This window comes from Rhipicephalus microplus, unplaced genomic scaffold (assembly GCF_043290135.1).
Source record: "Rhipicephalus microplus isolate Deutch F79 unplaced genomic scaffold, USDA_Rmic scaffold_14, whole genome shotgun sequence".
Taxonomy (NCBI): Eukaryota; Metazoa; Arthropoda; class Arachnida; order Ixodida; family Ixodidae; genus Rhipicephalus; species Rhipicephalus microplus.
In genome coordinates this window covers 15,691,823-15,714,765 of record NW_027464587.1, presented here as the reverse complement: position 1 = coordinate 15,714,765, position 22,943 = coordinate 15,691,823, and the positions used below count along the sequence as shown (strand labels likewise).

Below are 22,943 nucleotides of genomic sequence, written 5' to 3'. Positions count from 1 at the left end.
CAATCTGGCACGCACTGAGTATTGCATTATCTGTTATGAACTTCGTAACTCAAATGTAAAGTATTCTTTCTATTAACTTAACTACGTGTGATGTTAAAGCGATTGGCCTAATGTTATCTATCTGCATTCCTAGTCCCTGTTTTTTAAGAAGCGGTATTATTTTTGCAAGTCTCCAGTCAGGAGGTATCCAACTATTTTCAAGTGAATAGTTGACAACGTTAAGGAGGTCTTCAGGAGAGATGTCGAATAATATTTTTAACATTTCCGAAGTGACGCCATCTGGTCCAGGACCTGTGTTTGGCAGAATACGAACGACCTGCGCAAGTTCATCCCTACTTACTTCAATAAAATCATTTTCGAATGACGGTTTTGCACACTTTATTTTGATTTGTGATGTAAATCTCTTCTCCAATTCTATTGCAATTTCCGTTAATGTATTTTCCGAATCAGTTGGAGAAAAAATAACTGAGTCAATATTTACGTGTGCTGTAATAGCTTTACGATTACGGAGAAATCTGAATAGAGCTTTCTTGTTGCCACTCTTGGATAAGTAGCTGTACCGTTTTTCTTCATAATCGTCTTTCACTAATGAAACTGTTCTCCTAAAGGTAGCTTTAGCAAATAAATAATTTCTTTAATTAGTCGGACATTGGTTGGTGAGGAGTTTTTTCCATGCAGCGTTGCGGCGTCTATAATCTCTGGCGCAATCCGCATTCCACCAGGCAGATATGGATTTTCCCTTTGTTGAAGATATAGTGAACTGTGATTTTTTAATTGTACACTTTAGGGTGGAACAAAGGCTCATAGCTTTCATATTTGTTTCCATATTGGGCAAGGAAGACAGCGTTGACTGTAAGTTCTTTTTAAATTTAGAGTAGTTTACAAAACTTTGCACCTGGCGATCCACCGTCACTAAAGGAATGCTGACTTCAAATACCAGGGGGCAGTGATCACTACTTGTAGCAGTATCAAGAACAGTCCAAGACAATATTGTCACACTTGAGCTAGCAAATGTCAAGTCTAAGACGGACCTCGAATTACATCGAACGAATGTCGGAACTCTGGAGTTCCAACAAATAAGGTTATTGCGGTTAGTCCAGTCCCACAACCGTTTTCCTGATGAATCAGTGCGGAATCCCCATGAAACGTGATGGGAATTGAAGTCTCCCACAAATAGCATACTGTTTCTGCAAAAACTCGCAGTCACGTCAAGGGCTCTTTCATCTTGTATTCCAGCCGGAAAGTAGTTGTTGACTATAGATAGTGGCGCGCATCCGGGAAAGTGAATTTCCAGCACCAATACTTCATAATCGTGTGATATTTGTTGGTAAACTAAGTGTGCTTTATGGCAAATTTTGGATGAAATGAAAAACATTAATCCTCCACCACGTGAGTCTCGGTCCAGTCGAAAGCACTGATAGTCTTTTAGATAGAAGTTTTGATCAGAAGACAGCCAAGTTTCTTGTAAAATTATGACGTCTGGAGATTGTTGAGAAATTAGATATAATAAGTCTGTAGTTGCAGAGAGAATTGAACGGCAGTTCCACTGAAGTACTCTAAGGTACCCTATGATGATAAGCAAGCAGTAGCAACTGCTTGATCTAAGATACTATCTTTTAAGAAGTCCGCTTTAGTCCTAGGTTCCTTCACACTCTTTTTTGTTTTCGGATGAGAAGAATTATTAAGTTTGCTAGTGGGTGATCTGGTGCGTTTCAAAAGGCGAGCATCCATATCTACATCCCGATTAATTATTGATTCTGAATCAGATATTCCTTCCTGCTCAGTTGTGTTAGGACTGGAAAGCATTGCCTCATTATCGATAGAGACATCTGACTGATGTTCGGCAGGTTTACTAATTGAGGCACTAGGAGGTTGGATACGCTTAGTTATTCGATCACATGTACCCGACATCTGTGAATCCATAATACTATTGAGTGAGTCGGACAGATTGAGTAAAAATTTTTCTAATACTTTTTCTACGGCCTTTTCTACCATAGCAGAAATGGACTGAGAAAGTGATGCATCCATAGAAATAGGTGAACGAGCTGCTATACCGGCATAACCCTGACTCCTGCTTTGAATTTCTGCAATTGCTTCTCTACGAGAGCATCGTCTCCTTTCAATGATTTCAATCACCTGAAGTTCCTTTGATCTTGCGGGGCAGTTAGGATCGTCTGCAGCGTGATTTGCCTTGCACAAACAGCATGTCTTATTGTCTGATTGACACTCAGCAGTACTATGACCAGCCCCGTATATGGCTCCGCATATGCGGCATCGAGTCTCCGATCGGCAACCTTTAGTACTGTGTCCAAAGCGCCAACATTTAGCACATTGCAGCGGACGGGGAGCCAAAGCTTCGACCTTATAAATAAGCGGCCATGCCTTGATCTCCGAAGGGCGATCTGTTCCAGCGAATGTGGCAATTACAGTTTCGGTCGCGGTCTCTCCATAGAGAAATAAAGCTTCTTCTTTCTCTATGGTCTCTCTCTCTCGTGTATCGCGGTTGTGGAAGTGTACGGAGTTTCTCGTTGCGTCGGTAGAGTGGCCCTTCTTCTTCGTGGCTGCGGTTATTTTGCCGCGTTTTTTTTTTCGAGCTGTGTTTCGGCGGTGACTTCTCAAATGTGAATTCCGAACTCTGCCGGAACGATGAGCTCCACCGTGAAGAAAGCGAGGCAGACTCACTGTTTTGCGCCTGGCTGTACGTCAGGCTACGTGTCGTCGAGGCAGCCGGGTCAGCATGTGTCCTTTTTTCTGTGCCGAAAGATCCTGTGCGCTTCGAAGCGTGGCGACGAGCCGTCCCCCGTGCCGACAAATCTTTGGACGCGAGGTCGGCGCTGTGCGAACATCATTTCGACGAGCAGTACATTGACCATTGCTTCACGCACGTGATAAAGGGAGAAATTGTGGAGATACCCCGAGAGCGACCACTCCTGAAAGCAGACACGGTACCAACCGTATTCCTCAATGTCCCTGCGTACCTCTCCAAAAAAGCGCCGAAGAAGAGGACATCGAGAACGTCAACCTGTGGCTTGCCTACAAAGATTTGGCGCGAAGAACCGAACGTGTCTGCGCCTGCTTGTGATGAAGCAACTGCCTCGCTCGGCGCAGGAATCGACTGCAACGAACTGCCTGTTTCGATTTTGCCAGCAGTTCCTGACATGAGCAAGTGTGCACTTCCCAGCGCTCACTGGGCTAGACACCTAATTGCAGGATCCAACGACGTCACGTCGTTTAGCGTGTGCGCACTTGAAGGTGAGAACATATGGTTTGAGAAGTATGTGCTCATGGTAACAAATGAGAGTACAATTCAAGCTACTGTTTTTGTGCAAGCCACGAAGGTGAAAACTGTTCACGTAACTGATGTTGAAATGGTGGAAGAGCTGCTTCGCAACGTGGACTCTATGATCCCATGTTCAGGATTTGGAAGAACTGGAGAATTTGAGGCAAACGCAAAGCGCAAGGTGAAGACTTGTGGTGGCAGAACTTTCAGCTAATAATGTCCTGGAGTTGCTCAAACATTAGAGAAAGCTTGCCCACAATGCAAACACCTGAGGAGACTGCTCCTAAATCAGGCGTCGTATGCAAGGAGAAAGGTGAAAACTTGTGTTCGGTCGCTTTCGTACAGACTGAAGCTGCGAACAGCACAAGTCAAAAGAAGCATACAGAGTGTCCTTTAAGCTAAGTCACGCATTAAGGAACTCAAGCAAAAGAATATGCATATTGATTCTGCAGTGTTTGAAGAAGCCATCAAGGCCCTACCCGCAAAGCAGCAGGTCAAGGCGTGCTTTGCAGCATCGAAGAGGAAATGCACAAGAGGAATGAAGTACGAAAGTGAGTGGGCACTGGAATGCTTGATCATGTGCATGAAGAGCCCCCGGCTGTATGAGCACATACGCAAACACCGGATAATGACCTTGCCTTCTCGAACATCCTTACGGCGATACCTAAAGAACTACAGGAGCGGGTTCGGCCCTAAGCGAGAAGGTGTTCACTGCTGTTGCTGAAAAGACCATGGACTCGTTCCAGTGCCATGGCGGGCTCTTAATTGACGAGATTAAGCTGTCCGAGAACTTGAGCGTTGACTCCAATGGCACCATTGAAGGTTTTGTAGACCTCGGCAAGTTCACGCCTGAAAGTGAGCGCTCCTTGACATGCGACCATGGCCTTGTCATAATGTTTCAGCCTTTTACAGGAGCATGGCACCACATCATTGGAGTTTTCGCAGCTCACAGCAATGTCAAGGCAGACACTATAAGCAAAATAATCCTTGAAGCTGTGGTCATGTGTGAAAATGCGGGCCTCCACGTAGACTTCATCACCACTGATGGATCTTCATGGAACAAAAGCATGTGGCACTCGTTCGGCATACACAGCACAAAAGGAAACACTGTGTGTAGAAGGCAGCACCCTGCAGACCCACCCAGAACGATTTCTTTACTTCGTCTCAGACTTCCCACACCTGGTGAAATGTGTGCGGAATACTTTTGTGGGAACAGGCGTGGAACTCCCGGAAGGCCGTGCAAGCGTTGACCCGATTGACCGCGCACGGGAGCTGGATGAAAAGCATGACACGACCCTCAAAGCCATGCCTCACATCAACAAATCGGTCGTGCGGCCGAGTGGCTTTGAGAAGATGAGGGTCAATTATGCGTTTAGGCTTTTTAGTGATGAAACGCTGAGAGGCCTTTTCTTGTATAATGACACCATACAAGGAAAACATGAAAGCACGGCTGCAACAGTTTGTTTTGTGGAGAAAATGAGGAAGCTGATTCAGGCCATGACGTCAAGGTGCAGCTCAGGTGCACTCAGGCCTGGAGGGAAGCACGAGACGTGCATTGAAAGCTTTTTGGCTCACTTGGATGCCTGGGAAACAGCTGCTGGCTCAAAGGGCTTCCTTAGCAGCAGTACAGCCGAGGGACTTCGTGTCACGTTGACGAGCACCTTGTACCTTCTCCACTACTTGACAACGAAGCTGAACTTCCGCTATGTGATGACCTGCTGTTTGTGTCAGGACCCTTTGGAGAGATTGTTTGGAATCGTCCGACAGATGTGTGGCAGTAATGACCATCCCACTGCCTCACAGTTCCTGATCACAGTGAACACACTAAGCTTCCAAAATTTGGCAAAATCACCAACAGGAAGCAATGTGTCTCCAGGACTGCTAAGGAGCCTGCTGGGGGCTGACAGTGCAAAGGACGTGACCTCTCAGAGGAAGCTTGATGAGCTTCTTGACGCAGGGAACCTGGCAGAAGCACACAAAGTGCTCAGTGAGTGCGGTCACTGCAGCGAGCCTGCTGCCATGGTGGTGCAAGCCAGCGACTCCACCATAGCCGAGGTGATTTCGACCGGCGGCAGCGTGGGGGTCGTCCAGAGTCGGCGGCGGCGGCGTTGTCGGCGCACGCCGGTTAATTTATCGGCGGCGGCGCGCGGCCAATTTTCATCGGCGGCGCGGAAACTGAAACTAAAAATTCAAAAGGTTGTTCTGCCAGAGGTTACAGAATTAGTTGAAATTCAGGAATTTTCATCCAAATAGCACTAATGACACTACACAGATGTGTCGACATCACGATGAATGCAAAGCGTTTTGTAAAATAGTTTTTATTTCGCTTTCATAATAAAAAACGCTCATTTCAATTTATGTCCATGTTCTACCACGAATGTGCAGCACATTGCTTGTTTTTTTAAAATTTAAGATGCAGCAGTTTGTTTATGTTGTTGGCTACGTCATACTTCGTGAAACCTTCTTTCATTGAACATTGAGCAAGCACCGACGCACGTCACTCAGTTCGCTTTTTCCGAATTGGATCTCACTTTTACATTGTACGCTGCACAAAAAAGAAGCACCTCTGCCACGAGTTTTCTAATTGCGATTGCAGGAAACAGCTCTTCTGAGTATCTGTCATGCCTTGAATGTTACGTTCCTTCAAACGAATCGAAATACCTACCTTTCACAATATGAGAATGTTTTATGTAGCGGTATAAGATGCGGAAACATCAAATCTGCGCATTTAGTCAAATCTGCGCAACGCGAGTGCTCAACTGAACTGAAATATTGACAGGGTGGCAAAAGTGAGCGTGCGATGGCACTGAAACATCTTATTGAAACTTTATCGATGAGGCGGTGCGGACTTCCGAGCTGTGAGGACGTGTTTTCGCGCGCTCCACCTGTTCAGCAGATGGGACAGTTAAAGGATGAGATACGTAAGCTTCAAAAAGCCACTGGGAGTGTGCATGTGACCACATGCACAGTACCAGAGGTCTGGGGGCAGTCTAGTGGGATTGAAAAGAGGGTAGTGTAGTTCAACTGTGTGATCAAGGGTATGAGCCGGCAACTCGGATACAGTGTAATGGAAGTGAACCAAGTCGTGTAAGAGCCCAGCGCTCGCCCCTTTGCACAGGATGGCATTCACTACAGTGGTGCGACGTGCAGGAGGGTTGGTGATAGGATAGGTCGTCAAGCCACAGCTTTTTTAGGGGGGCCCAGAGCTCTGAGGCCAATGGTGTGGCCAAAGACGGTTCTGAAGGGGGCACAAATATTCAAGCCACAGGAAGCCTGTAGGAGAAGAAATCGACGTAAGCACAAGGGCCGAGCTTATCAGACGTCGGCTATATTAACATGCAGGACGGCAGGAATAGGTTAAGTGGGAAGAGATAGAAGAGCAGTGTAGGCAGGAGGAGATGATGGTATATGGGGTTGTGGAGACACGTCTTCGGGACATAGAGCAAACACCTTGCAATTTGGACTGCGTATGGGAATATTGCAATAGAACAGAAGGCAGAAAAAAGGGGGGTGGAATTGGTGCATTCATACATAAGAGCATGGGTCGGCAAAGAGTCAAGCAGGGATGCAAGGAACATTTATGGCTAAAATAGAAAGTGGCAGGGCAAATGACACTCCTTGGTTTTGTGTACTTGTGGACGGGAGCAAAGGCCAGAGAAGAAAGCCAGGCAATGGTGGAGTGTATATCAAAGGACATTGAGGAATTAGGAGGGGTGTGCGAGATAAGTATACTAGGAGATATGAATGCGCACATAGAAGATATAGATGGGTATACTGACTCAACAGGCAAAATGATCATGGATATGTGTGAAAGGCATGATTTGATCATTTGCAACAGTACTGAGAAGTGTGAAGGGCAAATGACATGGGAGGTGGGAAGGCTACAGTCAACGATAGATTACGCACTGATGTCATATAGTATGTACGATAAGCTCAGGGGAATCCCCATAGATAAAGGTGGCTCCAGCAGTCTGGGGAGTGATAAGAAACGTATCAAGCTAAGTTTTGGAAAAGCAGCGAAAGTGGGAAGGAGACCAGATGAGCAACTACAGGAAAATTTTATTCAAAAAGGCAAATAGAAATTGATGCTAAACAAATTGAGAAAGTAATCACTGAGGATAATGAAACAGTGTGGACATACACAAATCTGATTAGACTGTTTGGGCTAGAGCTTGCTAAGGCATGTGACAAGTCACCCCGGAAAAGAAGACACAAACCCAAAAGTTGGTGGGATGAGGAAGTTAAGAGAGCCATAGCAAAACGTCAGGAAGCCTCTAGGGAACACAGACATGCTAAGCAACGGGGTGAACCGACAGATGATGTTGAAAGAAAAGGGGACATCTTTGTAAGCAGTATAAGGGAAGCATCCTTCCTGATCAATGAAAAGATTAGAAGAAAAGGGGCTCAGTGGCTGGCAGATCTTTATAAGAAGGACAGAAGGACAGCTGCGAAAATTTGGAACCATCCAAACTCCCTAAGAAATGAGACAAGCCTAGAACAGCAGTTTATAACTACAGCTCAAAGTTCTAGGCTAGAAGGGGACGAAGCTATTGAGTATATAAAAACAAGGGTGACAGAAAAATTTCAACAAAGAAGTGCCTTGTGCACCACAATAGACAAGGATAGATAAAGTGGCGCAATGGCTCCATTTTCTCAATGAGAGTGGGAAAGGGCTAAGAAGAGGGTTCCTAGTAGTACATCAACAGGCCGAGATGGCATTCCAATTATGCTGATAAAGACATTGTCTCCGAAGTGTAAACAGTCTTTGAGAGATGCAGTGAGCAAAACAATAATCGATGGTGAAGTCTTCGATGGATGGAAACTTGGCAGGATGAGCATGATCTATAAAAAAAAGGGGGACAAAGCTGACAGAAACAACTACCGTCCTATAACAGTGACATCAGTTGTCTACAGGCTGGCAATGCAGATTATGATGGAAAGACTGCACGCATGGATAGAGGATGAGGGGGTGCAGGGGGAACTGCAGAATGGGTTTCGAAAACACAGGAGGTTTGAAGACAATCTGTTCTCACTGACCCAGTGCATCGAAATAGCAGAAAACGAACACAAGCCCCTGTGGCTAGCGTTTTTGGATATCAAAGGAGGGTACGATAGCGTGGCACAAGAGGACTTGTGGGGAATACTGGACACACTAGGTGTGGAAGATGGAGTCACAAATCTTTTAAAGGATATTTATAAAAGTAACAAGGTAGTTACTCCGTTTCAAGCCGCTGCCGCGGTGGCGCTGCTGCCAGCTGGACATTTTAGATTCAGTAAGGAAAAATCAGCAGTCATCATTTTCAATGACAACGAAGATAGTGAGCTTAGAATACAGGAGGTCACGCTAGAGATAAGAGATAAATACAAATATCTGGGTGTATGGATAAGCAATGGGACCGAGTACCTGAGGGAACACGAAATATACGTGACGACTGAAGGTAACAGGAATGCAGCAGTGATGAAAAATAGGGCACTGTGGAATTACAATAGGTATGATGTTGTGAGAGGAATATGGAAAGGGGTCGTAGTTTCTGGGCTGACGTTCGGCAATGCGGTCTTGTGCATGAGATCAGAAGTTCAAGCAAGATTAGAAATTAAGCAACGTGGAATAGGTAGGCTTGATTTAGGAGCTCACGGGAATACACCAAATCAGGGAGTACAAGGTGATATGGGATGGACATCATTTGAGAGCAGGGAAGCTAGCAGCAAGATAAAATTTGAGAAGCGATTAAGAGAAATGAAGGAGGAGCGTTGGGCTAGGAAGGTTTTCAGCTACTTGTACATGAAGAATGTCGATACAAAATGGAGGAAGCGAACCAGGAAGTTGACTCGTAAATACTTATAAAACAGCAGGTGGCCAAACCAAAAAGAACTATCGGTTAAGAAGAAAGTGAAGGAAACGGAGACTGACATGTGGAAAATGGGCATGATTAAGAAGTCTGCACTAGAGACCTATCAAACTTTTAAGCAGGAAAATGCCAAAGACAGGATCTATGATAATACTCGGGGTAGTTCTCTACTGTTTGAGGCGAGGACGGGAGTATTGCGAACCAAGACATATCGGGCCAAATACGAAGGGGTAGACACGGTATGCAGTTTGTGTGGAGAGGAGGAGGAAACTGCTGAACACTTGATAATGTTCTGTTAAAGGCTTCACCCTATAGTTCAGGATGATGGCACAGAGTTTTTCAAAGCACTCGGGTTTAGGGACAGGGAGGGCAAAATAGACTTTAAGCGGGTAGAATTAACTAGAAGAAGGTTATCTGATTGGTGGCTAAAATCAAGGCACGAGTGAAAATTAAACCCTTCACTGCAAAGTACCAGTCCTCAACTTCACCATTTAAAGGAAAAAAAAAAAGATAAATCTAGTGGTTAGTTCACAAAGTATACGGCTAGATGGCATTAGCCGCCGCCCGATCTAAAGGGTACAGCCACATCAATCGATCCATCCGATGTGACCAAGAACTGCTATAGAAAAGTGGAATGATGGACTCAGTTGTGAACCATTGTTTGCAGTACCTTGATAGCTACCATGGCGAACCACCATTTCCTCAAGCACTAATCTGTAAATAAAGCCCCATTATTCGTAACATACATGGCTCGCTATACCTTTTTTGCTAACGCATAATCAAACTCAAAGATGAGAATCACGAGTGGTATCTGGATGAAAACATTTTATTTTCTGCACTCTGGCTGGTTACGCCGGTCATACAACGCATTTCCGAGTAGCAACTCACTATCTGTTTACAACAATGCATTCTTAATAATTGGTCGCAGGTTTCTTTATCAACAAGAACAAAAGTATTATAGTTCACAAGCGCACCACAGAACGTTGGGTTGCAAGCCTAGGTGACACGCTTGAGCTTCAGGTGCTTCCTCTTTTCACCGGGAGATGCTCGCTCCTTGTGGAGTGCCTTTGAGTAAAAATGCAAATGGGTGAGCAGAAAAAACTATGTCACTTGATTGGCGAGGTTCGGACTATGTTGTGAGCAGCCCAACTTGATATCTTCTTTTTTTGCAAGGACGAAAAAGGCTCTTCCAAGCTGTCACTGTGAAGCTCGTTGTAGCTAAACCACATTGAAAAACAAATTTTTAGGGTGTCTACAAATCCCGAGAGCTTCTTCGAAGGGTAAAGAAGGCCCCCTTTGTCGCAAAACTTGCTAAACATCGCCAGATCTTCGTTGGCTTCCTTTGAGGAAAATAGCTCATCAAAACATTCCTTACAAGCAGTTTTCAGGATTGGTTCAGCGAACTGGGAGCGCGGGGGTAAACACAGACACAAAGCATAGGGGAGGCACACAGCACGAGCACTCAACTAACAACTCACCAGCAGTTGTTAATTGAGCGCTCGTGCTGTGTGCCTCCTCTTTGCTTTGTGTCTGTGTTTACCCCCGCGCTCCCAGTTCGCTGAACCATCATGAATTACCAACTAGCCCACCTTTCCATCCTACTGCAATGTCGTCAGGATTGTTTTCCGAGCAACATGACCAGCCATAAGAAAGACGAGCCATGAGTCGCTTATTTTTTCAGGATAGTCATGATCAGAGAGCTCTGCAACCTTCTTTATTACGTCAGAAGCTTCTTCAACTTTCCCAATGTCCAGTAGTCTGTCCAGCTGGATTTCATCCTAAGTACCAAGGAGAAATGTCAGATTACCACCTTCGCAGTTGCCACAGCTGGAAGCTTTGTCCAAATCGTAGAAACCGAGGCAGTTAACAGTGAGCAGGAACTGTGTGGCAGTAGGGTGGTCGTTGCAACCTGAAAATTGTCTTATGACACCAAATAACTTTTCGAGACCGTCTTCGCTTAGCCGGGATGTCATAAGATACTTGAAGCCAAGTTTCTCGTGAACGTAGTTCATGAGATCAAGAGTAGCCAGAAGCGTCACCCATAATTCTTCAACAGTGCTTGCTGTAATAAATACTGCTGGTGAAGTTACGGCGTGAGCCTCCCTTCGGTTTAAGCATCCTAACACATATTTGATATGCTTTTCATGTTCTGAGTTAGGTTTTAGTCCTTCTGATGAAGTGCGTGCTGTCATTGCTTGCACCAGCTTCCACATTAGCTAAACAAAGGCTTGCGTTGGTACAGGGTCACCGCATGCCTCCTCTATATCATTCTTGTAGAAATACAGGCCACGAATTACCTGTGGTCCAAAAAGAAGGAAGGCCAGATTCACCTTCATCTTTTCTAAATTGTTAGTGCTCACATGAGCAAGAGTGATCTCTGGCATTACTTTAAGGGTAAGTGGACACTTATCCTTATTTTGCACTACTCGGATGTGTTCAGTATATACAGATCCTTCATGTGTCTTGTATCTTGTTTTAAAAGGCCATTTATAACATATTTTACCAAGTGTAGAAAGTCCGAAATGAAGAGGTGCCTGCCAGCGTCGACGGGATGTGGTGGAGATGGCATTATGATTTTACCAAGTGTAGAAAGTCCGAAATGAAGGGGTGCCTGTCAGCGTCGACGGGATGTGGTGGAGATGGCTTTATGGATGTCGAAGAGCCAGAAATCTCAAAAATGCCACACATTGAATGATTCCATAAAGCTCCCTCCGATGTGCCGTAATCTACTTTCAGTCCAGCCTTTTTAGCAGGAAGAATGGCTTCTATTAAAATCTTGTACAGAATCTGAGCCTTCACGTTTCCCCTCGAAGCAAATACACTCAGTATCTGGTGCTAGGAAAAAGGCTGAAACATGATCCTGAGACCATGGTCACAGGGAAGGTGTTTGTAACTTTCCAATGTGAACTTTCCCAAGTACACTAGACCTTCCAGTTTTCCTCCAGTGCCCACATTTACAAATTCTGAAAGTTTCATTTCGTCCACAATTAAGCACCGTGGCACTTGAATTCATCCATTGATTTGGTCTTGCTCGCGATCCCGATCATAATAGCGAGATTGAAACCAAACCCGCTTTTGTACTTTCGCATATGGACTTTCAAACAGCTTCTGCTTGGGAGGACCAGAATACCGTCTTGCCCGACATGTTCATAGAGCCTCAGGCTCTTCATTCTCAATATTATGCAATTCAGCAACCAGTCAGGATTGTACTGCATGCCTTTCGTTGACTTACGGCGAGCAGCTTGAAAGCATTGCACAATAGCAAGACTTTGCTTTGGTGGGAGGGCTTGTATTCGGTCAGCAAGGACGTATTCTCCAATCTCAGCACTTTTTCGCTGTAGCTGTTCAATGGTTTGAGTGTAGAGTGAAACCTTGGCCTTCTACCAACGAGTGACTTGTGCATTTGCTATCCTTCGCATGAAAATGTGTGCTGCTAGTGTTGATCCTGTGAGACTGCGCTGTTTTTTTTTTATTTTTGGTTCTGAAGAGCTTTGCGTAAATGTTTGCAAAAAACGCATAGTTTGCCTTCAGAAGAGACTCTTAGAATTTCTGGCTCGATATGGCCGTGTCTAACAGCACTAGCTTCGTATTACCGAGCGCAAGCGGAAACTCGTGTACAGTGCCAATACCTCGACCAATGTTCATGTCATTGACTTTTCTGAGAAGCAATGTGGGGTCGTTACACGTGTTGCAAATAGTGTAGAGGACGAGGAGTGACATTATCATCATCGGGGATTAGAGCAGTGCATTTGCAATAAAGGAGATGTCGACGGGTGGGCTTCACCATGAGAACGGCGGCTCGTTCCTTTCCTCTACATTTTAGTGCCGTGAAACTCAAGAGGAAGGACCTTCAGAGCTGAGACGAAGCGGCCTTCACGAATTTCGACCGCAGTCGCAGCCTCGAGGACTTTTGTGAAGCTGCCGTTGGTTGAAGCTGATGTACGAAGCCAAACTGTTTCCGAGAACCAGATCAAGAAGCATGACACCTCGACAATGCTTGAGACTTTGTGCTGCGAAGCGTTTGTGACAGACACCACGTTGAGTGCAACTTCACCTAGTGACGTGACGGGCCAGTGATTTCTCACATTTCCGACGCTGGACTGGATAATAGAGGACCTGTTTGCAAGGCGGAATGAAGTGCGCAAGGCCGTCACAGAAGCCATGACCAACATTGAACATTTAGTACACGTGGAGCGTCCGTCAGTAACTGAGTCACAATATATTCATCAAATTTTGATTGAGCATTACAAGCTTTGAAAAAATCGACAAGGAAGTAGAAGACGCAGATCATATCGATCATTTGGAAGCAGAGATGGAAGAAGCAGAGCTTTACGAACATCAGATCATTCTAGACAAGGTCATAGTAGAATATAAGTTCGCAGACGTATTAAATGCACCACAATCTTGCTTGGAGGCCATGAGGCAGAAGATATGGACAGAAGTACAAGCTAATGTGAACTCTTCATCTGTGGCGCCGCTATCTAGCCTTTGCTTCTTTAGCAGCAATCTTGTTCCATGGAAGCTAGACAGCTCAGACTCGCGACGAATTACTGAACGCACTGGAAGCCGAAAAGTCACCGATTTCACCACTGTAGTGAGCATTCAAGCACGCACAGAACCGCTACTTTCAAAGAACTGGCCCACGCCGTTGGAACTTCCGTCAGCGTACACTATGAATGAAGCAAAGGACATGACAGTTACAATAACTTAAGTGCATATGGTGGAAGGACAAAGTTCTACTAATGAAAAGCAAGAAGCCTTTGAAGTTCTAAACAGGCATTCAAGGAATATCAAGAATAGGTTCAAGCCAAGGCCAGCAGATTCAGATGTTGCACAGTCTTCGCAGCCACGTGTAGAAATGTCTGACACAAGCAGATCACGGGGCATTCAAGCCAAAAGAAGCATGAGAAAAACTGCGAGGGCAGAGGAGTCTGCTGCCTGTATTAGTCCTATGAGTAAGCTATAAACATCAAGGGAGAGAAGAATGCGAACTGTACAAGCTACCTCTGCACCGATTAAGTATATTGAGACAGGGCCAAACCAGCGAATGAAGCAATCAAGTCCGGGATGGGGGAAGAAGGATGATGCTTCTAAGGTGAACACAGCCAAGGCAAGAAATTCAAAGGCAAAACTTCTCAAAATAAGCCACACCAGAAGCCCGCAGAAGAAACAATGTTTCTGTCAAGGAAACCTGATCATCGAGAGCGCAACATCACCGAAGACGACGCGTTCGAAGGCACGTATATGGAAAAAGTGTCGGAAGCACCGCTGGAAAACCAGGTGCAAGAGCAAACCCGGATTGTTCCACGTGGATTGACTTGAACCTCAAACTATTAGTGACGAACATTGTGTGTTTAGTGTTTACAGCAACTGTGATATTGTTAATCATGAGGCCACACTGGTGGGTGTGGAGGATGTTGCAAATAGTGTAAAGGACGAGGAGCGACATTATCATCATCATGGATTAGAGCAGTGCATTTGCAATAAAGAGGAGGAGGTCGACGGGTGGGCTTCGCCATGGGCACGGCGGTTCGTCCTTTTCTCTACAACACGCAAAATCTTGCTGTGGAACTCCTTTGACATTAACTTCGTGCAGCAAATAGTCCACTCCTTGTGAAAAGACAATGAGCTTGTCTGCACACAACACGTGCTTATCCTGCTCAATGTAATACACGCTTGACACACACAAGCGATTGTTCTGGGCGAAGTACTCAGCAGCGTGTGCTTTCCCCATACAAGTGACTGTAAGGCCAAGTCGTCAAATGAAGTGCAAAGTTGGTCGTCGGTGTCAGCGCGGACGAGTGTTCTGTCATCCAACGCCATTTTCTTGCAGGGTGGAGCTGGAGCGTCACTCTTGCGGCACGTTTCCTGCTGGCTGGCAGCTTCTTTGACAGGTAATGCGGAAAATTAGGAAACTGTGTGGGCACAGCTTCCGGGAGTAGCAGAGGCCTACCCCTTTCAATGCGGATGGTAGCTTCATTCACGGTACGCTTGAAGTGTTAAGAGATATGCCTCTCGTAGAAGTGCGGCTTGCACACAGCCAAGTTTTCTTGCAGCTGCTTGTTGACGCGCGGGATCGCTCTCCGCCACTGCGCACACAGAGATTCGTTTTTTGGAACCCTGAACAATGCATGCTCCGTTTTAGCTGATTTATAGCCTGTAGTGCACCCCATTTTTCGTAGTGTGTACATGTCTGGCCTCAAGTATGCGACTGTTTCTACAAACCAGTTTCTACGCACAGTCAAGCACTGTGAGGGACAGGACAGGACAAACAACTTTATTTGGTCCTGAGAGGCAAGGCAGCGGGCCAACTATGTAGGTCCCCACCCAGCCGTCGGCTAGTCCCATGTCGGAACAGAGAGGCCATGCCTCTCCGCTCGTTCACGGGCCCTCTGGACAGCCTGAAGCTGGACGTCTTGTCTGGGGTCTGTGATTGCCGTCGTCCAGTCTTCTTCTGTTTTAAAATCCTGTAACGCAGGGCACTGCCAGAGCATGTGACTCAAAGAGCAAAATTCACCACAATCTGGGCAAAGTGGATCAATATCCGGATGAAGCATGCTCAGAAAGCCCCTAGAGGGGTAAGACCCCGTCTGGAGCATGCGGAGCGTGCTTGCTTGTGATCTGTGGAGCTTATGATGGGGAAAGGGAAAAGTCTGTCGCTCTCCTCTGTAATGAGATGTTATCTCGTGAAAAGTAACGAGAAGATCACTGTGGACGAGCTCTCCCGAACCCACCCGAGAGACCACCCCGTCGCGGCTTGTGAAACCTCGCGCACAGTCGTGGGCTATCTCGTTTGGGTTCACATTGTGAGGGAAGATGCTTATAAAGATCATTCATAAGTATTAATGAACCCCTTAACTGACTATATATCTCATACATAACAAGAATTTGCACAAGCTTCTACAACTCAGAAAATAAAAGCTTGCACTTCTTTGATATAATTTAAATGAACGAAAGCCTGATTTTAGGACTTGGACGTCCGAAAATTTCTTGTAGTAGCTTTAAAATTCTGAAATAAAGTTTTAGACATGGGTAGCCCAGCTCTTGCATGCAATAATTATAATACATCACATTTTCTCATTAATTTTTTACAAAATACTGTGTAAAAGATTTCACCTACATGTGCAACCATCACCAACAATGCCATGTTGAATGTTTTTGGCATCACACCACAGGTGAAACCAGAGAAGTGCTTAGTTTGAACAGTAATCATTTTGTAATCATTCATTACCTGCAGAATGTTCAACACGTAGTGGACATTATGGAGGTCTACATGTTGCTGTTCATGGCAGCTCAGAAAGTGACACAACACAAAAACATTAAAAATTGCATTTATAAAGATGTAGATAAGTACATGTACATACGTAAAACATGTATGTTATCGACAATACCACGAAAGCAGGTCCAGCATAATACAAAAATACATCTCTAACAATAACACTGCGAACGAAGCCAAGTGCACGACTCTTGTTAAGGTCAGACATTTTCAATCATCACAGCGATGCCTTGACCGCCGCCTATGCAAGCAGAACCGACAGCATACTTTCCCTTGCGGTGCCTGTGGAAACAGAAAGAACAAAAGTCGTTATCAAGGATGGGCAAAATCAACTTCCAGGAAAATAATAAAGAGAAACTGCTAGAGGACCATCCTATGTAGATGCTGTGGAGCTTAGTGCTTAGTTCCAGCTATGCACTCGACAAAAGTGACGACAGCAAATCCTTGCTAGCCATTGAAATCAAGCCAGAAAAACCAGAATTATGCTTAAAAAGGTAGCGCTATCAAATTTCAAGGCTAAAACAAGCCTGCTGTTTTCCTCTGAATACTAGGATACTACACATAATCGGTCGGACACAGCAAGCGTTTAAAATATGGTTTTTAGTTCACTTCCAAAGTGTACCTAAATGCTCATTCTACCGACCGAAGCCTATTGCAAGTGTGTCCAGTACTGCTGTTTTGTTGGCTCTAGGAGAGCCAACGAAAGTTGCAGTGACATCACACCCGATCTGTAGTGAGTGTAGGCTTCAGGGGGAACAAAGGTTCATCGCAGTGCACCCCTCCCTATTATGTCAATGTATAGGTCCAACTTCACACCCCCCTCAGTAGGCGGTGGCGCTCCCTCCCTATTATGTCAATGTGTGGGGCCATGTTTGCTCAACCCCCTCGCAGGGGACGATGGGAGTGGCCACCTCCTTACCCTCATCCCATGCATATGCCTGTTGGCCTCAAGATCTTGAAGTGGCACCCTATCGCGTGTGATGTCGGTTTGTGGACTCCACTTGCAACCTTGTTGCAGCAGCCGCTGCTCCTGTGCGCGAATCGCCTGTTTCTAGCTAGAACTTTGCCAAACAAACAGCCTAGCGAGGGTCCATTAATGCCCATAATGAATGTGATCAAGTGCAATCACGAATTTTTTTTAGTTACAGCCCAGTCGACAGGGCCAAGAAACCTCCCAGATCGCCGATGAGCACACCGACCGCATCGCTGGTAAGAAAGTGAAACTATGTGTGAGTGTCCCCGCTCGTCATCTGCAGTTTCTGCCGTGCGACACTAATTAGTTTGGGTGTATCGAAATTTAAACAAGCGTTACTTTTTCCAGCATCTACAAGCATGTAGCAGGGTGTCTAGCAAATTTCAGAATTCAATTTCCCTGACTTTTCCAGGTTTTCACTGACCATTTTAGCTAAAATTCCCTGACCTATACAACAGACACCATTTTGTGGAAATGGTCCGTGAAGCATATTAAAAGGGTACAGAAAACACATTTCATTGAAGAGTGAAACATTTATTGCAACTGCCCTCATTCTCGAAATGCACTCCAATTAGGGTTTGAGAGAGTTTATTTCGTCTTGAAGAATAGAAGCTTCAAGTTGCGCTTCACTAAGCAGCCTTTGCTTTTTTTCTAGTAGCTCTTTAATCAGAGCTGCTGCTCTCTTTTTCTTCTTCTCTAATTCAGTTGTTTCTTCCGCTCTCTCTTCTTTGTTTGCAGCTGCTCCCTGTAGACGCTGTAGGCACTGCGAACTGTCTTCACCATCCTGTCGGTAATGTCTACTTGAGCGATGCCACCTGCTGCCAAGACCGCATCATGCACTACTCTCTGTACCACAAGAGAATCTTCTTTCAAATTTTCAACAAGTCATTTTTTGTTGACAGAAAAGCCTCTCTCTACCGCAGCATTGCCGTGAGACAAGCACGAGAGATGTTTAACAAAAAACTGCAGCTCCTTGTGATCTTGGGAACATATGTTTGTCCACAGAGTATCCAGCCTCTGTTTCTTCCTGTCGAAATTTGCCAGCTGTGCTCGTGTACTGCTTTCTGAGCACACCTTCACGTAGGAGCGATGGGCTCGCTCTGCTTGCAAGCCGGTCATCCAGTGGTGCTCGAGAGTACTTCAAGTGCCAGCGTAACCCGCCTGGGACCAGCCTCTAAAGACAATGCACAGACAGGGTCCAAACAGCCTGCACCCACGGCCAACTTGTACTTAAGCGGCGATCTCTCCACCACTTTCTGTGCACAAGCCTTGACAAAACGATATGCAGCCTTTTTTAAAATTCATTATTGCAAGCTGTGACAACTTCTTGTTCTTGCGGAGCTCGTTTTTTGCCGAAAACCCAACGTCGAATGCGGCTACATTTACTGCATTTTCTGGTATGCTTAGGTCTATCTTCATCAACGTGGCGATCGTGTCGGCAGCATAGAGAACTTCCCATTTTACAATTCTCGACAGCAGTGAACGCAGAATGCTCTCTAGTGCTGCTGACAGGAATGAAACCATCGGTTTATCCGTTTGAAATTCACGCAGAAAGGGTTCCAATTCCTCAGCAATCGAAAGAGCAAAAGCTAGCTTTGCTGACAAGACCTGATTAGACACAGCTTCTTCAACCACTCTGTAGCTTGAGCATGTTGGCCTCTTGTGTGCTTTTTCTTTACACTGCTGCACAAATACAATGAGGTGTGGTAGAATCTCCAGTGCCCTACAGATTACAGTGCTGTTTTCCACCCACCTCACTGCACCGAATTTCATGGGGAATTTCGAGCACCTTGTGAGGCTGACGAAGTCAGCGCGACGTGCAAGAACGCATTTGAACAGGTTGTAGGCGCTTCGAAGAAATGATACCAAATCCCAGCCAGATGCAACGTGGCCAGCCTTATAAGCACCACTGATTGCATGAAGGCCACAGCTTCCTATGTCGAGGATATGGCTCTCATCTGACTCGCGAAGCTCTTCCTTCAGAGACCGCAAAAACTTAAAATTGACATTTGGCCCGTCCATGGACACTTGCAGGATTTTGGATCCTTTGATTTCCTTCACCGCTTGACGAAACGTTGACGCCAAGTCTTCAGCACACGTATGACCCATAAAACGAGACGTCAGGTAGCGAGTCTTCACGCTGTCGTCAGCAGCATCCCAGTATCTAATGAGAACATCTATTTGCTGTTTCTGGGTGACCTTGTTCAGCGCCTCGTCGAAACAGACTACCAGGTAAGGCACATTGACGAGACTCGACAGCAACATATTGCGAAAGTACGGCACAATGTCATGGCAAATGGTGTAGCCTACCTTGTCTTTACCCAGCTGAACTTTTGCAGCCACCTCAGAAGTGGAAAACATCAGTGGAAAAAGTGCTGCAGACGCTGCCGCAGAACGAAAGGATTTATGTGTCATTATGGTATTGAGACACGAAAATATTTCTGCTTTAGTCACGTTGTTCTTAAACAAAAAACCACCCACTGACACTTGCACAGGAGCTGTAGTCACTGCAACTTCGGTAGCAGCAGACGCAGATCCAGCGCTACTGCTAGGCGAGGAGTCCGTCGGGCTTTAAAAAAAATGACAATAGCTTTGGCTGGGAAGCACTTTTGAGAAAATTCAATGCAGCAATGTGCTTCTTGCTAGAGGCATGACTTGAAACAGCTCTGTGACCCATGTTGCTCAGCAAAAACGTTTTTTGGCAAACTGTACACATGGCTTTGTGCGGATCATTTTCCACAGGCCTAATCCAACTTGCATAGCCGGAGACACTTGGGTTCGCCCACTCCGCTTTAAAGGAACATTTCTTGCCTCCTGACATCTTCGACGAAAAAATATTTTGCAGCGCGCGACACCGAAACACAGCACTGATAAGCAGTGCGCGACACTGATGATCGCGTCTGAAATGCTGCAGATCCGACGGATTTCTTCTCTCCGGAATATACCTTCACAGAAATATACGGATATGTTCACTTCAAATCACAGAAGCACTTAGTCGAGGACAACGTTGCACACCACAATTCGCGCTACGCAGGAACTCCGGGAAAACGTCCGCGAGAACGCAAAGCTTACAATTCACACACTTTCAGTCGTAGTAGAGCCTAGCCGCACTGTACAACAAAGGGACGTCGCCATGCTGGATTTATTGCGTGCGGATTGTTGTGGCTCGGCTCGATATGCTACGTTACCCTGCCTCCGCAGCCAGAACGCACAAACTAAGTTTAGTAGAGGTCAGTGTGTGCAAACGATGGCACAAAAATAGGTGACACCGAAAACCTGCGGTGTGCCACTTCGATTACGTAATTCTGGCTCTTGACGTCGTAAGAAAGCATAACCTTCAATATTGGCTACCAAAATGCATCGCCTCCAAGATTGGCTACCAAAATGCATCGCCTTCAAGATTTCCTACATAAAAAAAAAAGCAGAGTGAGCGTGGAATTTAAACACCTCCTACCGTCCTTCTATGGAAATTTCATTTCCCTGACTCTAGCCGCCCAAAGCGATCGGCTGTGCGAGTCATTAGTAGTGTGGGCAGGCCCCAAGACAGTTTTCTCTGACTTGTCTCGCTTGATTGACGAATTCCCCGACTTTTCCCGGTCGCCAGACACCCTGATGTAGATACAGCTGACGAAACATCGCAGTGTCTTTTTGACGGCGCAGTGGTGTACGACGCAGGCCACGTTGTTGAATGTGCACAGCCAATGCCGTCAATGGAGCTTGCATCACCGTTTTGGCTCTGGTCCTGCAAACATGTGGAGTTGTGAACCCCCCTACACAACGTGCCCGTGGCGATCAAGTGCTGTGCTATGGTGAAGTACTCTTCTATGCCTCGGTGTGCTTTATCCGCCCATGAAAAGGGCATTAGCTTGCACAACTATCCTTGCCAAAACAATGCTTGGATTGCAGTTATGGGCGTCGGCAGAGCGCAAGCTCGTCTTGTGTTGCACTAAGACGAGTCTAGAGGGGTAGATGCTGCTGTGACTCCGGAAGGGGGCAAGTTTCACCTTAACGCATCCCCTAGCTGATGCAAATGACTGCAGTTTTGTCTTGCAATCGTGCTTGCAATGTTCGACTGCACTTGTAGCATTGTTTATTGCTGTGTTTTGGTTTTGTTTCGAATAAAGGAACAGACCACTGTCAACTTTGCACCCGATTTGAATTGGTGAGCTTAAAAGGTTAAGGTGGTGAAGTTCAACTGCTGAACTTTTCCTGATTGTTGTCTCGTGGCAAAGCGGCTACAAGCCATGCGAAGCCAGACGGAGCTGATAGTATCAAAATCAAACAAAGACCCATCCTTCCCACGCTGTCTGAAGCAGCATGCATTGCAGCTCTGATAGATACTAGCGCCAGATTTCCCACTAGTGAAAAACTCCGTGCATGGTCGTTTGCTTCTTGTAGACAGCGTTGTCGCTTTCGGCTTGTGCACTTTAGTAGTTCCTGCTCAGTTATGGCTGAATCTTTCATCAAGAATCAAACTAAACATCGCATCATTCAGAGCAATAAAAATGATGACTGGTGCTTAGAACGGCGCCAGATGAGCCACTGTCCTGCTCGGTTTCCTTGTGGGCTTTGGCGACAGGTGATGACTTAGTGTGTGTCATCTTAGTTGACAATGGCGTATGGTGCCTCAGTGAATTTCGCAACTTATTAGCATTTACAGGCACCGCTTCGAAAGGGAGTACAAATACAGACTTCATTGGTGCAGATGACAACATCGCGGTTTCTGACTGCATATACTATGGCTGACGATGCCGGTACTGTAAAAGTGCACTCATGCAGTTACGAAGATGCTAAACAACATTTTACCACACTAAAATGCTTGCACTGATGCTCACCATCAGTTATTGCTTTTGTGGCTCAAAGTGCTGAATTTTTTTATTTTGAAAGATACCATGGTCGATTGATGAGGATGACTTGATGAGCATGATGAGATGCAAAAGGCAAGACAAGTCTACAACTATTTCGAAGCGAAATGAAGTCCGGTAACTGACAGTAGAAGTGGTCACCTTTTGTTAAGTATACTGTGAGCGAACCATATTTACTCGCGTCATGAACCCGCCCTCCACCTTGGTCCTTGAAAAAAAGAAAAAAAAAAGATGTTTTAATATATCTGTTTATTTTATTTTCGTTTGATAGCCAGTGCCGTTAAGGATCGAAACAATGTTAAATCAAGTTATTATATCACAAAACAATGATTAAAAAAAGTAAAAAATACTTTATCAACCATGATGAACAGCTGCGAGCAGCGCAAGCTCGGACGACACCAATCAAAATTTAAAAGTCGTGCCCTTTTGCGGCAGAGCACCGTCTGTCAAATGCAGGAGAAACCCCTTTGCTGATAGCGGCATGCAAATACAGCGGCAAGAAAACAAAGCAAAAACAAAGCACATGGCCTCCGAGATGGCGGGTGGGTGGGGTAGGAACACGTCACACGCCTTCCATCTCGAAGGCCATGCAAAGCGCAACCGTAACGACAGTGCGTCATGAACCTTCAATGTTGACGTTGCATTTTTGTTGTCGAGTTTGTCGTATTGATTGAACTTAGTTGGACACCTGCTGCACGGG

At 45.7% G+C, this 22,943-nt stretch overlaps 3 protein-coding genes across 9 annotated transcripts in view; 1 reads left to right on the top strand and 2 right to left on the bottom strand.

The window, feature by feature from the left end:
- The window catches only part of LOC142784408 (uncharacterized), a 76,038-nt gene extending 54,519 nt beyond the window's left edge, over nt 1-21,519 (top strand). For 2 of the 5 annotated variants that reach the window (XR_012888607.1, XR_012888608.1), the window contains one exon: nt 18,117-18,266. Coding sequence is in view for 2 of the 5 variants with exons in the window: in XM_075882786.1 (XP_075738901.1) it covers nt 17,548-17,634; nt 18,117-18,446 (417 nt within the window). In the remaining 3 variants the exon portion in view is untranslated. Of the gene's footprint in view, nt 1-17,547; nt 17,635-18,116 lie in introns of all 5 variants that reach the window. The other 3 variants (XR_012888606.1, XM_075882786.1, XM_075882787.1) reach the window with 3 other exon arrangements.
- yip2 (yippee interacting protein 2) overlaps nt 16,445-22,943 on the bottom strand; it is a 263,544-nt gene continuing 257,045 nt past the window's right edge. For all 3 annotated transcript variants that reach the window (XM_075882775.1, XM_075882776.1, XM_037431692.2), the window contains one exon: nt 16,445-16,687. In XM_075882775.1, coding sequence (XP_075738890.1) covers nt 16,606-16,687 — 82 coding nt within the window. In that variant the 3' untranslated portion in view covers nt 16,445-16,605. The remainder of the gene's footprint in view (nt 16,688-22,943) is intronic.
- Nucleotides 18,609-19,793, bottom strand: LOC142784407 (uncharacterized). Its single transcript, XM_075882785.1, has one exon. It carries the CDS (start codon nt 19,791-19,793, stop codon nt 18,609-18,611), a length of 1,185 nt encoding a protein of 394 aa, XP_075738900.1.